The following is a 14,065-nucleotide window of genomic DNA, read 5'->3' as shown; positions in this document are numbered from 1 at the left end:
TCATTTCCCTCCTACTATGTACTATAGTATTTTCTTACCATTTGTGAAGTTTTTTCCTCCTTTTCTTCCTTCATTATAGTTTTTGACAATTTATTTTAGAAAATTTGAGAACTGTACATACACAGAAAATGAACTTTATTACATAGAAATAACCAGTGTGAGCATTATGGCATCTGACAGTTTTTCATTTTTTTTCTGTGTATGTGTGGAATGCACACACACTTGTGCATGTATAGATACTTTTAAAATTAGGTCAATCTGGGCATTCTTTTACTTTTTAAAAACTCAGTATTCTATGAACAAGTTCCCATGTCTTTCTACTTTTTTTTGTTTATTTGTAATATAGATGTATTGTGAGTTACGCCTTCTTGCTGGACATTTAGATCTTTAGGTCCTTCTTTCCTTGCTTTCCTCCCACCCTCCCTCCTTCTGTCCTTCCTTCTTTCCCTCCCAATACTGAAATATCCTTGTAGCTAAATTGCTTGGACAGATCAATAGTTATTCCTTAGGACAGTTGAGTAATGATTCTAAAATATCATAATCTCTGTTTTATATATTTTGTCTCTTTGTTTTGGTGGGTCTGCAATTTTTTATCCTGAAAGCTCTTCATTAGTCTGGCCCTTGCCTACCTTTCTGAACTAATCTTGTATCCTTTTATTATACCCTCCAGTTATACCAAAACATATGTGCTTTCTAAAGTGTGCCTTACTCACACTTACCTATTTGCCCTCTTTTCTTATCCACCCAGTAAATACTACTTAAGCCTTCCAGCCTAAACCTATGTGTGTTCTTGATTTCCCTAGGCAGTTAGGTGGCTCCTCCTTTTCATCTTGTGTGCACTTCTATTGGAATATTTCTAAAATTTTAGAGAATTGTTAGGTTGGTGCAAAAGTAGTTGCAGTTTTGTCATTAAAAGTAATAGCAAAAACCGCAGTTACTTTTGCATAGTCCCCTCTGCTAAGCTGTTTGAGTGCCTTCATAGCAGAGGTATTGTTCTAGTAATCTTTCTCTTTCCAGCACCTAACATATAATGGGTGCTTAATAAATGTTTGTTTAATAATTTTGAGATCTGGGAAAAGCAGATCTCTAAAATGACGTAAACAAATCAAATATACTTTTAATTTTACTCCAAAATACCCGGAAGAAAAAGTTACTTGATTGAAAAATATTAATGGGGAGTATAGCTACTATAGGTTTTAAAAAATAAATGTGTCATAAATGATTAAGAAAACATATAACAGCAATTTATGCCTGCATTTAATGTTGAAACTATAGTTTTATTAGCCTTAACATAATTTAAGTGAAATGAAAACTTTTTCCTTAAATTTTTATGTGAGCATGAATATTTAACTATTGTGTATCAACAAATATAGGAATAGTGTTTAAAATTTGAGTCATGTAATAGTATTTTTATAACTTAGCATATGAATATAATAAAAGTTGGACTGATTAAAGAATATTAGAAGCACATACAGTAATCATTGGGAAGGTAGAATGTTTGGAGACATGAAAGACTAACACCATGTTTCTGAAGAAAATGTTAATTGATGCCATATTAAATAACCCAGGATGATTGATCTGACCTTGTAATCATCTCTTTGTATCTTGAGATTTTGGCTTAATCATTCAAAATGATGGCTACTTTCTTTATCTTAAAGTTCTTCTGTCCAAAAAGCTCTAACTTCTTTCCCATTGTTTGTTTAAATGTTAGCTAGTTTAGTATTTTATAATTTCTTTTACACTGGATTAACCTATAGTATGCTACAATTAATAACTCATGAGCATATATAGCAACTGTTTTGTGCTGGGAGCCTCTTAAGTCAGCTTTGTTTATCATTGTATTCTTAACACTTAGCACAGTTTCTTAGTGCTTGGCACTACATTATGATAGATTTACTAATTGGTATGTTGTAATATTTTTCCTCTGTTTCTTTTTTTTTTAAAGGAAATGTGGCTTTAGATAATCTACAGATAAAAGAAAATGCCCTGGTAAGTTTTTTTTTAACTATGCTAATAACTCACTTAATTTGGTAAGTTCTTAGAAACCTTTGTTTACTAGGCATCTGATACCAGGTACTAGATAAAGTGATGGAATCACTCAAAGGATTACTTGTTTAACTATTTGCTGTTGGAAAGTCTGAGATTAAAGATTTAGAAATTGTTTCCCCTAATAATCAAAATAATATCTCTTGGAAACGGAGTGTTTCTCCTTAATCTAATTTGACTATATAGTTTTGTAGTTGACTTTTTCCCTATAGAAATATTTTCCTTCGGAAGTATCTTTACATATTTTTGAGCTAAATGAGGGCTTGATTTTAAATAACATAGCTAATAAATAATTATATTTTGGAAATATATTGACAGTCTAGCCTTATTATAGTAATATTAAGAGGTAAAATAGGATTTTCTGGACTCCAGCTCCAGAAAGTAATTTGTGTCATTTATTGTTGAGTTGAAAACAAGCAAAACAATGCCCTCCCCCGCCCAATTAGGTTTCTGTTTAGCTTATTCGGCTAAATGTGAGTTTATGAAGTCACTTAATGAGTTTATTGTTTAATTTTTACAGGTTTCTAACCTCTTATTTTAATTTTTTTAATTTTGTGAGTTGGAGTCTCAGTCTGTTGCCCAGGCTGGAGTGCAGTGGCATGATCTCAGCTCACTGCAACTTCCGCCTCCCAGGTTCAAGCAATTCTTCTGCCTCAGTCTCTCTAGTAGCTGGGATTACAGGCGCGTGCCACCACGCCTGGGTAATTTTTGTATTTTTAGTAGAGATAGGGTTTTGCCGTGTTGGCCAGGCTGATCTCCCAACTCCTGACCTCAGGTGATCCACCTGCCTTGGCCTCCCAAAGTGTTGGGATTACAGGTGTGAGGCACTGCACCCAGCCTAACTTCTTAATTTCTTTGATCTTTTAGCATGAGTTTAATCATCTGTACAGTGGAGTTAATTATAAAGCAATATAATATCTCTGTGTCTTTGTGGCTTGAATAAGATGAGAAGCAGAGCCTGGCCCATAGTAGGTACTCAAAATATTTAAATATTTTTCTCTTTTTTATATAGGATGCTACAACTTTTTAAATTTTAAACAAAAATTTAGACCTTCTGATTCTGTTGTTATAGATTGAAATAGAGGTTTTTTTCCTCTATTTATGACAATATAAATAGAATTGTAGTGACAGGATATATATCTGACATACTTAGGAGACAAATTATTTGAACTCTGTTTTAGCCTAATTCAAGTTTTGGTTGTAATTAAATATAATAAACTCTTTTGTAATTTATATTTTTAATTCAAAGTAGCTTCTTTCCCCAGTTAAACCAAATTGATGAGTTTTTAATTTGATATGGGTTCTTTACATTTATTTTGTGTGAAAATTATTTCAGGAGGATTAAAATGAGCATGAGACCACCTTTTTGTAGTTTGCCGTTTGTATCCTGTATAATGTGAAGTCCCTTGAATTTATCTTTCCTGTCCTCCCGGAGGACAGAGCTGCTCTTATTGGCAGCAAAGAATTTTTTTTTTTTTTTTTGGTCTGAAAAAGACTTTTTATCTAAAGCTGTTATAATAGTATTCTGTTCAATTCCTGTTTACATAGAGTTCAGACGTAATCAGATGATCAGGTAAATTGATTATTTCAGTTAATTATTACCTATATTTTGGTGGTCAGATTTTTATAGTGTTAGTATATATTAAGTTACAGCTAACAGAAAGGCTGTACTGACTGGTTTAATTTTTAATAATTCTAAAGACTCAGATGATCATTATGGATATCAGTTATTGTTTAGTATTCTTTGAACAAAAAAGGTTATTTGAACTTTCTAGTTGTTTGGAATATAGGTAGGTGAAAGTTTGTTATTATTTATTGGTACCTGTCTGTAACTTATCTAAATGAAATGCTAATTTGGTAAATAATACATTGGGAATCTAGCTTTTCTAAGATTTTTTAAATTTATTCATTTACTAAATATTTGAGAGAGAACTGTTGTTCAGTATTGTTTTCAACTAATTTATGCAAAAAGACTCTTCTTTTTTCTGTTCTAGTATTTCAGATAAACATTGTCCATGTGTTTAAATTCATTTGATTTGATTTTAATTTCCATTTGATTTGGTTTACTTAAAACAAGTAACCAGTTTACCTGGTTATTTACAAACTTTTTCTATTTTTCCTATTTATCATTTTGTTTCTCTTGTGAATTCTTTCTTTAAAGTCAAAGCTTAAGTTATAAATTTATTTTTGAGGCAGAGTTTCGTCTTGTCACCCAGGCTGGAGTACAATGGCGCGATCCCAGCTCACTGCAACCTCCGCCTCCTGGGTTCAAGCGATTCTCCTGCTTCAGCCTCCTGATTAGCTGGGATTACAGGCACCTGCCACCCCACACCAGGCTAGAGATGGGGTTTTCCCATGTTGGCCAGGCTGGTCTCGAACTCCTGACCTCAGGTGATCCACCCTCCTCAGCTTCCCAAAGTGCTGGGATTACAGGTGTGAGCCACCACACCAGGCCTATAAAACGTTTTTTTGGGCTATAAAACATGTCCTTTATGAATTATTCAAATATGGAAAATTTGGTTTTTTTTTTCTTTAGAGATGTGTATTTAAATGATCACACAAAAGTTATTTTCGGGTTGGCTTAATAATTTAAGATGTCCTTTACATTTTCTCTTTCTTCTGAAGAGTGAATTGGATGTTCCTTTTAAAGTCAAGGCTGGCCAAATTGGTAAGTACTTTAGTCTTCATTTGAATTGTTCTTAGTCCTTTCCGTTTTCTATTTTGCTTGTGTTATTTAACATAAAAAAATTTGACTAAAAGTATGAGAGTTTTTTTTTTTTTGCGTATGTTAATTAGAGCTTGTCGAGTTCTGAGCCTAATGTATATTACATATAAAACGTACATACTTCTATTTTTTTATGACGAGGTAGAAAATAGAAGGGTATTTGAACTGCAATTGCAGTCTTCAGGCTTTGGTTGCACCACACAAAACATACCTTCATTTTCAAATTAGATTTCCAAGTTTTATGTGCTTTTTCTTTAAATGTGAAAGTAGTATAATTTGCAAACTCTAGTAGATAAACTGTAAATGTAGCTTATTTCCTTCATGTTTTGTTCAACCATTTTCACTTGATATATTATGCAGCAATGTGGTATGGAGGATATGTTTTGGTAAGTACAAAGTCTCTCTCTTTGCAGTTAAACTCCTACACTTAAGACCATCTCTAAGTAAATATATATCTTTGTTGAATACATTTTTCAATAGGAAATTTAATCTACCAAGTCTTCCCATCTAGTCCATGCTATCTGGTTTTTATTTTTATTTATTTATTTAATTTATATTTTTTAAAATTTTGGATTTAGGTTGTTGATGTGTATGTTTGTTACATGGATATATTGAGTGACAGTAGGGATTGGCTTTCTAGTGCATCTGTCACTCAGATATTGAACTTTGTATCCAGCAGGTAATCTTTCAACCCTCACCCCCCTCCTTCAATCTCTACCCCTTTTTGGAGTCCCCAGTGTCTATTATTTCCATTAAATTTTTTTGTTTTTAATTTTTGTGGATACATAGTAGGTATATATATTTATGGTGTACATGAGATATTTTGATACAGGCATGCAGTGTGTAATAATCACATCAGGGTAAATGAGGTTTCTGTCACCTCAAAGTATTTATCCTTTCTTTGTGTTACAAATAATCTAATTAATACTCTTTTAGTTATTTTTAAATGTACAATCAATTATTGTTGACTGTAGTCCCCCTATTGTGCCATCAAATACTAGGTCTTATTCATTTCATCTAACTATATTTTTATATTCATTAACCATCCTCCCCTGTTACCCTTCCCAGCCTCTGGTAACCATTGTTCTACTCTCTGTCTCCATGAGTTCAATTGTTTTAATTTTTAGTTCCCACAAATAAGTGAGAACATGTGAAGTTTGTCTGTTTGTGCCTGGCTTATTTCACTTAACATAATGACCTCCAGTTCCATCCATGTTGTTGCAAATGGCAGGATCTCATTCCTTTTTATGGCTGAATAGTACTCCACTGTGTATATGTACCACATTTCTTTAACCATTCATCTATTGATGGACACTTAGGTTGCTTCCAAATCTTGGCTATTGTGAATAGTGCTGCATTAAACATGAGAGTACAGGTATATCTTCAATATACTGATTTCCTTTCTTTTGGATATATACCTCGCAGTGGGATTGGTGGATCATACGGTAGTTCTGTTTTTTTTTTTTTTTGTTTTTTTTTTTGTTGTTTTTTTTTTAGATGGAGTCTCACTCTGTTGCTCAGGCTGGAGTGCAGTGGCACGATCTCGGCTCACTGCAAGCTCCGCCTCCCGGGTTCACACCATTCTCCTGCCTCAGCCTCCTAAGTAGATGGCACTACAAGCACCTGCCACCATGCCCGGCTACTTTTTTGTATTTTTAGTAGAGATGGGGTTTCACTGTGTTTGGATGGTCTCGATCTCCTCACTTTGTGATCTGCCTGGCTCAGCCTCCCAAAGTGCTGGGATTACAGGCGTGAGCCTCTGAGCCTGGCTGGTAGTTCTATTTTTAGTTTTTTGAGGAACCCCCAAATTGTTCTTCATAGTGGCCGTAATAATTTACATTGCCACCAACAGTGTACAAGGTCTTCCTTTTCTCTTCATCCTTGCTAGCATTTGTTATTGTCTATCTTTTGGATAAAAGCCATTTTTACTGAGTTGAGATGGTAACTCATTATAGTTTTGATTTACATTTCTCTGATGATGTGATGTTGAGCACCTTTTCATATACCTGTTTGCCATTTGTATGTCTTCTTTTGAGAAATGTCTATTCAGATCTTTTGCCCATTTTTAAATCAGATTATTAGATTTTTTCCTATAGAGTTGTTTGAGTTCCTTATGTGTTCTGGTTATTAATTCCTTTCTCTTGCTTGCCCTGGCAATGTCTCTGTGGAGCTCAGTATACTGCAAAGGCCACTATGCATCTTTATGTCTATGTGTACCCATTGTTTAGCTCCTACTTACAAGTGAGAACATACAATATTAGATTTTCCACCTTTGAGTTGATTTACTTAAGATAATGGCCTCCAGCTTCATCCATCTTGCTGTAGGGGACATGATTCCATTCTTTTTTTATGGCTGCATACTATTCCATGATATATATGTATCACATTTTCTTTATCCAGTCAACTGTTAATGGACACTTAGGTTGGTTGCGTGACTTTGCTATTGTGGATAGTGCTGTTTAAACATATGAGTGCAGGTGTCTTTTTATATAATGATTTATTTTCTTTTGGGTACTCAGTAGTGGGATTGCTGTTTCTATTTTTAGTTCCTTGAGATATCTCCATACTGTTTTCCATAGAGGTTAAACTAGTCCACATTTTCACCAACAGTACACAACTGGTCCCTTTCCTCTGTATCCATGCCAATATCTGTTATTTTTTGGTTTTTTAATAATAACCTTTCTAGCTGGTGTAAGATAGTATCTCAGTGTGGTTTAAATTTGTATTTCTCTGATAATTTGTTATGTTGAACATTTTTTCATGTGTTTGTTGGCTGCTTGTATTTCTTGAGAAATGTTTGTTTATGTACTTTGCTGTTTTTAATGGGGTTGTTTTCTTCTTGTTCAGTTGTTTGAGTTGCTTGTAGATTCTGGATATTTGTCCTTTGTTGGAGGCATAATTTGCAAATATTTTCTACCCTTCTATAGGTTGTCTGTTTACTCTGTTGATTATTTCTTTTGCTGTGCAGATGATTTTTATTTTTACTTTTTAAAAATTAATTAATTAATTTAGAGACAAAGTCTTGCTCTGTTGCCCAGCCTGGAATGTAGTGGCACAGTCATGGCTTACTGCAGCCTCAACTTCCTGGGCACAAGGGATGCTCTCACCTCTGCCTCCCAAGTTGCTGAAACGACAGGTGTGTCACCATGCTTGGCTCATATTTGTGTTTTTTGTAGAGATAGGGTTTCATCATGTTGCCCATGCCATTCTTGAACTCCTTGGCTCAAGTGATCTACCTGCCTTGGCCTCCTAAAATGCTGGGATTACAGGTGTGAGTCACTACGCTTGGCCTAGAAGCTTCTTAGTTAAGTCCCGTTTGTTTAATTTTGTTTTTCTTGCATTTGCTTTTAGGGTCTTTGTCATAAATTCTTTGCCTAGGCTGATGTCCGGATGAGTTTTTCCTCTAGGAATTTTATAGTTTCAGGTTTTATATTTAGGATTTACTTTAAAAAATATATAAATTACAACCCAAAATGACTTACTCTTATAATTTTACTTATGCTACATCTTTTCTTCCAACTTCATCACCCTGCTATTACACCATATCACTTTTATTCTTTATTCAATATTCTGTATTATAGGAAGGCTTTGTCTTTCACTACTCTAGCATCTCTTAGCAATTATTTGGATAATTCTGTTTGGGTCATTTTATATGACATATATGTTTCCTTTTAATATATAAGAATATTTTTATGTTTTTGTCTCTTGAAACAGGATAAATTTTCTTAGATGAAAAGCAAGTTTAGGCATGTGGCATCTTTTTTGTTTGTTAAATAGCTCTGAATGTGGTGGTGATGTGTAGCAGTGCTCTAGAAGTATTGTGGCCCTATATGCTTAACTGAAATCCTAGAATATAGAAGTTGTAGCCATTCATTTGTTATTTTACTTTTGAAATATTTATGCACGTGTTATGTACAAGACTATGCAAGTGCTGTGAGAGATGCAAGGATGAAGGTGATATCTTTGTCTTCAAGGAAGTTATAGACATCTAAAATTAGAACATAGATGAAAAGTGTATTTCCAGTGTCTTGGATGAATTATAGCTGACTACAGAAATTTTGCATTACTTATTATATTCTTACAACTAGACTTATATTTTGGAGGAGGTTTCTAATGGTTCAGAATTTGTTGTTTTTGCTTTTAAAGTACACAAAGACTTAATGACTTCCTTCAGTGCTACCCAGTGAGTTAATGAGAGACCCTTTACAAATAAGCATGCAAAGTATATTGTCTTTATAACTACCTTTTTTTTGGTTTACAGAGCATTTATATTAGTTGTTAAATTTCTCCTTAGGTTAAAATATTGTATCTAACCTATAGGGTCAGTGTGGCTTAATTAAGCTCAAGTGTGATTTGTTTTTCTAAGAGCTAGACATATTTGTGGGTGCCCTTGAGTTACCCTTTTTCTTAAAAATTTAAAAAATTTAAAAAATTTCCTCATCTATAATAGGAGGGGGTAATATATAAAAAACACAATTCTAGGAAGTTTATGAGGGATGGGGGGATAATGAGTATAAATGTAGAGAAGAAAAGGTTTAGGGAACAGACAGTCCCTTTCTGGTGTGCTAGTTAAAGGGACATTTCCCACTTTTTCAATCTTATGCTCACCAAGAAGGCAATCAAATAAATTTTGTTAGGAGATTTTGAGATAATTACAAATGTAACAGTACCCATTGTAAATATAAAATCATTGGACTTAGAAATGACCCAGAACGTTGTAGACTTCCCTTGACATGCAAGCCATTTAAGAAACTCAGCAGGTTTACAAGCTGAAGAGAATTGAAAATCTAAATGGAGAAATCATTTGATATTTTAACCTTGGGAATAGATACCTGGTAAAACTGGCTTTCCTACATATCCATCTAGGTGACCTCAAATATTCTGTCTTACATTGCATTATTTTATTTTCTCTTTAGTTTGTTATACTGTTTTTCAGTTCTTTGAACTTTGAGCATTTTCATTTAAAAATGATTTTAAATGAAAAACCACCAGTGATTCTGGTGGTGTAAGCAACTTAATTACTCACATACAAGCATGACTTAGTTGAATCAAATTCTTTTCTTCTGAAAATCTTGATTAGTATCTCTGAGAGACCTATAGATTTTAAATATAATTTTAAAAATTATGATGAAGGAAGGTATTTTATTTTGGAACATGTAAAACTTATGTGTAGGAAACGTTTGGATAGAATTGCTATAGCAAGGCAGATTGGGGACATTTTGCTGCCTGGAGACCTGGAAAGAGGGAATACTAGAGATTAGGGAAAGAAACATGGAAAGATTTGATAGGTTTTGCTTGTTTCAAAATTTAGCTGAGAGCATGCCCCTTTGGTCTTCTCTTGTCTGCCCTGAACCGGCTTTTCCCCCATAAAACCCCAAACTTGGGACAGTAATGGATTAGGGCCATAGTTCATCTGTGTCCTGAGTAAAAGTTTTTGTGGGCTCATCTCAGGAGGACCTGACATGAATACCATTGTTTCCAAGAGAGAACTTGGAGTTCTGTCTTCTAAGTGATTTATAAGTAAGATATTTGGAATATAACTGGTCTGAGTTGCCTGTGACTCCTAACACTATTCATAGTACAGTATGCCTTGCCTTTAGAGCTAGCCTCTTCCTGTTGTGACAATTTGATATGCTGTCAAAATTCCCTTTGCACAAAGTTCCTTTGCATCTCTTCTCTGTGTTACTGCTTCAATTCCTGGTAGCTTGTACAGATATTATTTTACTGTTGATCTGTAAAGATTTATTTGTTGATGTGGATAGAAGAGCATGTGCAATATTAAGACTATCAGCTGTTGTCGTGCACCAAATTTGGTTCAGCATCCTTACTAATAATCTCATCACTGCTTAACTCACTAGATAGACTTAAGCAATTAATTTAACTTATCTAGGGCTGACTTTGCTTTTTTTCAGGATTGAAATAATAGCTGACTTATTCATTTTACAGTTTTTGAATATTAAATGGATAATGGTTATCAAAATATTTTATATTGAAAAATAGAGATTACAATGTGAATATTCACTTAATAGTAATATTATGTGGAAAAGACCTTTGTAAACTTTAGTGTTGGAGTTTTTTCATTTTTTCTGAGTGATATACATACTATATGCATGAAGAGTTTTTTATGCTTTTTCTCTTAATGGAAAGTGAGAAATTTATGTCTTCTTGAGCAGTCAAGTAAAAATTTAAGGTTGAAATTATGTTTCTTTAGATAAATTAACTTTGAAGATTCCTTGGAAAAACCTTTATGGAGAAGCAGTTGTTGCGACTCTAGAAGGATTATACCTGCTTGTTGTCCCTGGAGCAAGTACGTTATTTTAGGTTATAACCATTCAGTAACATCACATTGAAGTTAAATTGTTACCTGAGTTAAGTATTTTAATACATGTATTTATTAAGGTAGAAGGTAATTTAAATAAATGAATCATACATAGATGCACATATATGCATACATTTTATATATATATGCACATATGTCTTACCACATTTGTGTATAAAGTATTTTTGTTGTTGAAAATTTAATTCATTTTTGCAATTTATTCTATTTTCTATGAGTACTTGTTTTGCAACTAAGGCTTCCTGTTGAGCTGCATTAGGCAGATTTACTGATAATAAATGAAGTAAAATAAATCTTTTTTTTTTTTTTTTGAGACAGAGTCTCGCTGTGTCGCCCAGGCTGGAGTGCAGTGGCCGTATCTCAGCTCACTGCAAGCTCCGTTCCCCGGGTCCACGCCATTCTCCTGCCTCAGCCTCCCGTGTAGCTGGGACTACAGGCGCCCGCCCCTACGCCCGGCTAATTTTTTTTTTTGTATTTTTAGTAAAGACGGGGTTTCACCGTGTTAACCAGGATGGTCTTGATCTCCTGACCTCGTGATCTGCACGTCTTGGCCTCCCAAAGTGCTGGGGTTACAGGCGTGAGCCACCGCGCCCGGCCTAAATAAATCTTTAAAAATATCCTGATGTGTTAATCTCCAGATTTCAAGATTCAAAAATTTATTTTTTTCCTATTTTGTTGCTTCTGATTTTGAGTGAATGTTCTCTCAAAAATGTGTAAAATTGGTAATTTTTTCCTTAGAAATGATAGTATTTTAATTTTTAATGTTTTAAAGTAGTGATGTTTAATATCTTTACTTTTTTCATGTATAGTAACAATATAATGTTAAGAAAAGTTTGGATGTTTTAGGGAAAAATTGAGAATGTACAATTGCTCAACCATTGTACAAATAAAATTTTATTTTGCTCTTCAGTCTTTAGCTTATGCATACCTGATTTTCAGTAGCTGTTACCACATTATATATACAACATTGACTTGGCCTTTTATTATATACATTTTTGATATGTTTCACAGCTTTCACGGTGACAGTGACAGTTTTGAAAGGCTTTATGGTATTCTGTTGTGGGCTACCTACTATTTTTTGCTTTATAGTTAATACTAAAAATACTAGTCAATACTATAGTCAGTAGTATAAATATGTCTTTGTAGTCAATACTATAAATACGTCATTATAGATCTTTTTTATTCTTTTGTGTTATTTCCTTAGATTGCATAATCAGAAATGACGTTACTAGATAAAAAGAGCTTATGTATTTTATGATTGTTGACGCATATTCTGAATTACTTTCTGAAAGTTTAAAAAATCAATCTATATTGGTCCCAGGTAGTATTGGATATTAAATTATTTTGTAGTTACTCAAAATTTACCATTGACAGAGCAATATTCTGGTGTACTTTCTGTCTTACTTCTGTTTCTACTTATTATCTTTGTTCTCACCCTTCTCCTCTCTCCCTTTTTCCTACCTGCCTTTCTACCTGTAATTTCTTTTCCTCCCTCCTCCTTTTTGTATTTAAGTTTTTTGTAAGTGAATAGGAATAATTTATGTTTAAACATTTCATAAAACTAAAAATGTGAAAGTATTTTTGTATTGCAGCAAGATTACACACTTACACAATCATAATGCGGCTGAACTTTTTCCGTTTATTTATGAATTCCATTTATTTTTGTGTGAATTGACTATATTTTTAGGTATTAAGTATGATGCTGAAAAAGAAGAAAAATCCTTGCAGGATGTTAAACAGAAAGAGCTATCCCGAATTGAAGAAGCCCTTCAAAAAGCAGCAGAAAAAGGTAAAAAGTTTGTTTGAGATAAACTTAGACATACCTGTATTTTAGATATATTTAATATCCTTTAAAGAAGATGCTTTCATAAGCCTTCGTAAGTTGAAGTTCTAAAGAAATACATTTTTTTTAAATCTCAAAATATTGGTTATATTTTCATGACTCACTTTTAGGAAAAAGTAATTGCCTTTTTTTCTGTAAGTGTTTTATCATGTTGCTAATTTGATTTTTCCACCTTTCTTCATTAGTCATTTTTATTGTGCTACTTTAGGAGACTTTCCAAATTTTCTGTATTTGCATGTCTGTTTATTTTGGGCAAATGTTAACAGTTTCTTTGTGTGCATGTTTACCTGTGTTCTTGCTGGATAATGAGGTTAAGCATAATGCTATAGTGAAATTATGTTTAGAGGAAATGCTGCTGTAATTCTAGTCCTAGCTGCCTCCCTTCGCATTGTACAGGATATTAAAAAAACAAAAAAAACAAAGCAAAACTTGATTCTTCAGGTTTTAACATTTTAACATCTTGTCTTACGTTTACATTTTTGTTTTTATCTAAAAATAAATCTGATGACTTTGATTTGGTTTATAGAGCAAGAACAAGGATATGATGAAAAAGAGTAGTCTATAGGGTGATGAATTGAAGGACTTTTCCAGACTTCTAATGTTTATCTCTTTTAAGTCAATTAGCAATTGCTGATTAGGGTATATGAGTTATTAGCATTTTATATAATTTTTGTGTTGTTTGGTGGCATGTGTATATATTTTTATGATGAAGATGGTCTCTCTCGAAAGATAAAGCAAATATTGAGTTAGAAATGATGTTAATTATATTTAGATATAAGATTTCTTTTCCTAGCTTAAGCTGTTATCATTTAATTGAATCAATTAGAAATCTTTTTTAAAAATAGCTTGTTCCTTAAAGTTTTTAATCAAAGTTTTAAATTCTTGCTCCAAGTATTTTTTTCTTAAGCAGAAATATTGATTCTTTTATTAAAAGTTACTAAACTATTTAAATGTACAGAGGTTACCATAATGGAAGAAATTTTCTAAAAGCCTCAACATTTTTTTCCCTTATTTTTCACACATAAGCTTATTTTGTCTTTCTGCTGAAGCTTAAGTATCTATATTTTTAGGAAAACAGTTTTCTTTATTTGTATTACTTTTGCATGGCAAAAAA

General features: G+C 33.0%; 1 protein-coding gene across 6 annotated transcripts in view; it reads left to right on the top strand.

The window, feature by feature from the left end:
- The window catches only part of VPS13C (vacuolar protein sorting 13 homolog C), a 190,352-nt gene that overhangs the window by 11,584 nt on the left and 164,703 nt on the right, over nucleotides 1–14,065 (top strand). For all 6 annotated transcript variants that reach the window (XM_050797231.1, XM_050797228.1, XM_050797226.1 and 3 more), the window contains exons 2-5: nucleotides 1,946–1,989; nucleotides 4,672–4,714; nucleotides 10,983–11,078; nucleotides 12,796–12,897. Coding sequence is in view for 5 of the 6 variants with exons in the window: in XM_050797228.1 (XP_050653185.1) it covers nucleotides 1,946–1,989; nucleotides 4,672–4,714; nucleotides 10,983–11,078; nucleotides 12,796–12,897 (285 nt within the window). In the remaining variant the exon portion in view is untranslated. The remainder of the gene's footprint in view (nucleotides 1–1,945; nucleotides 1,990–4,671; nucleotides 4,715–10,982; nucleotides 11,079–12,795; nucleotides 12,898–14,065) is intronic.

The sequence above is a fragment of the Macaca thibetana genome, chromosome 7, assembly GCF_024542745.1.
Source record: "Macaca thibetana thibetana isolate TM-01 chromosome 7, ASM2454274v1, whole genome shotgun sequence".
Taxonomy (NCBI): Eukaryota; Metazoa; Chordata; class Mammalia; order Primates; family Cercopithecidae; genus Macaca; species Macaca thibetana.
Note: the sequence above shows the minus strand (reverse complement) of the source record. Positions and strands in the feature narration are given on the sequence as shown.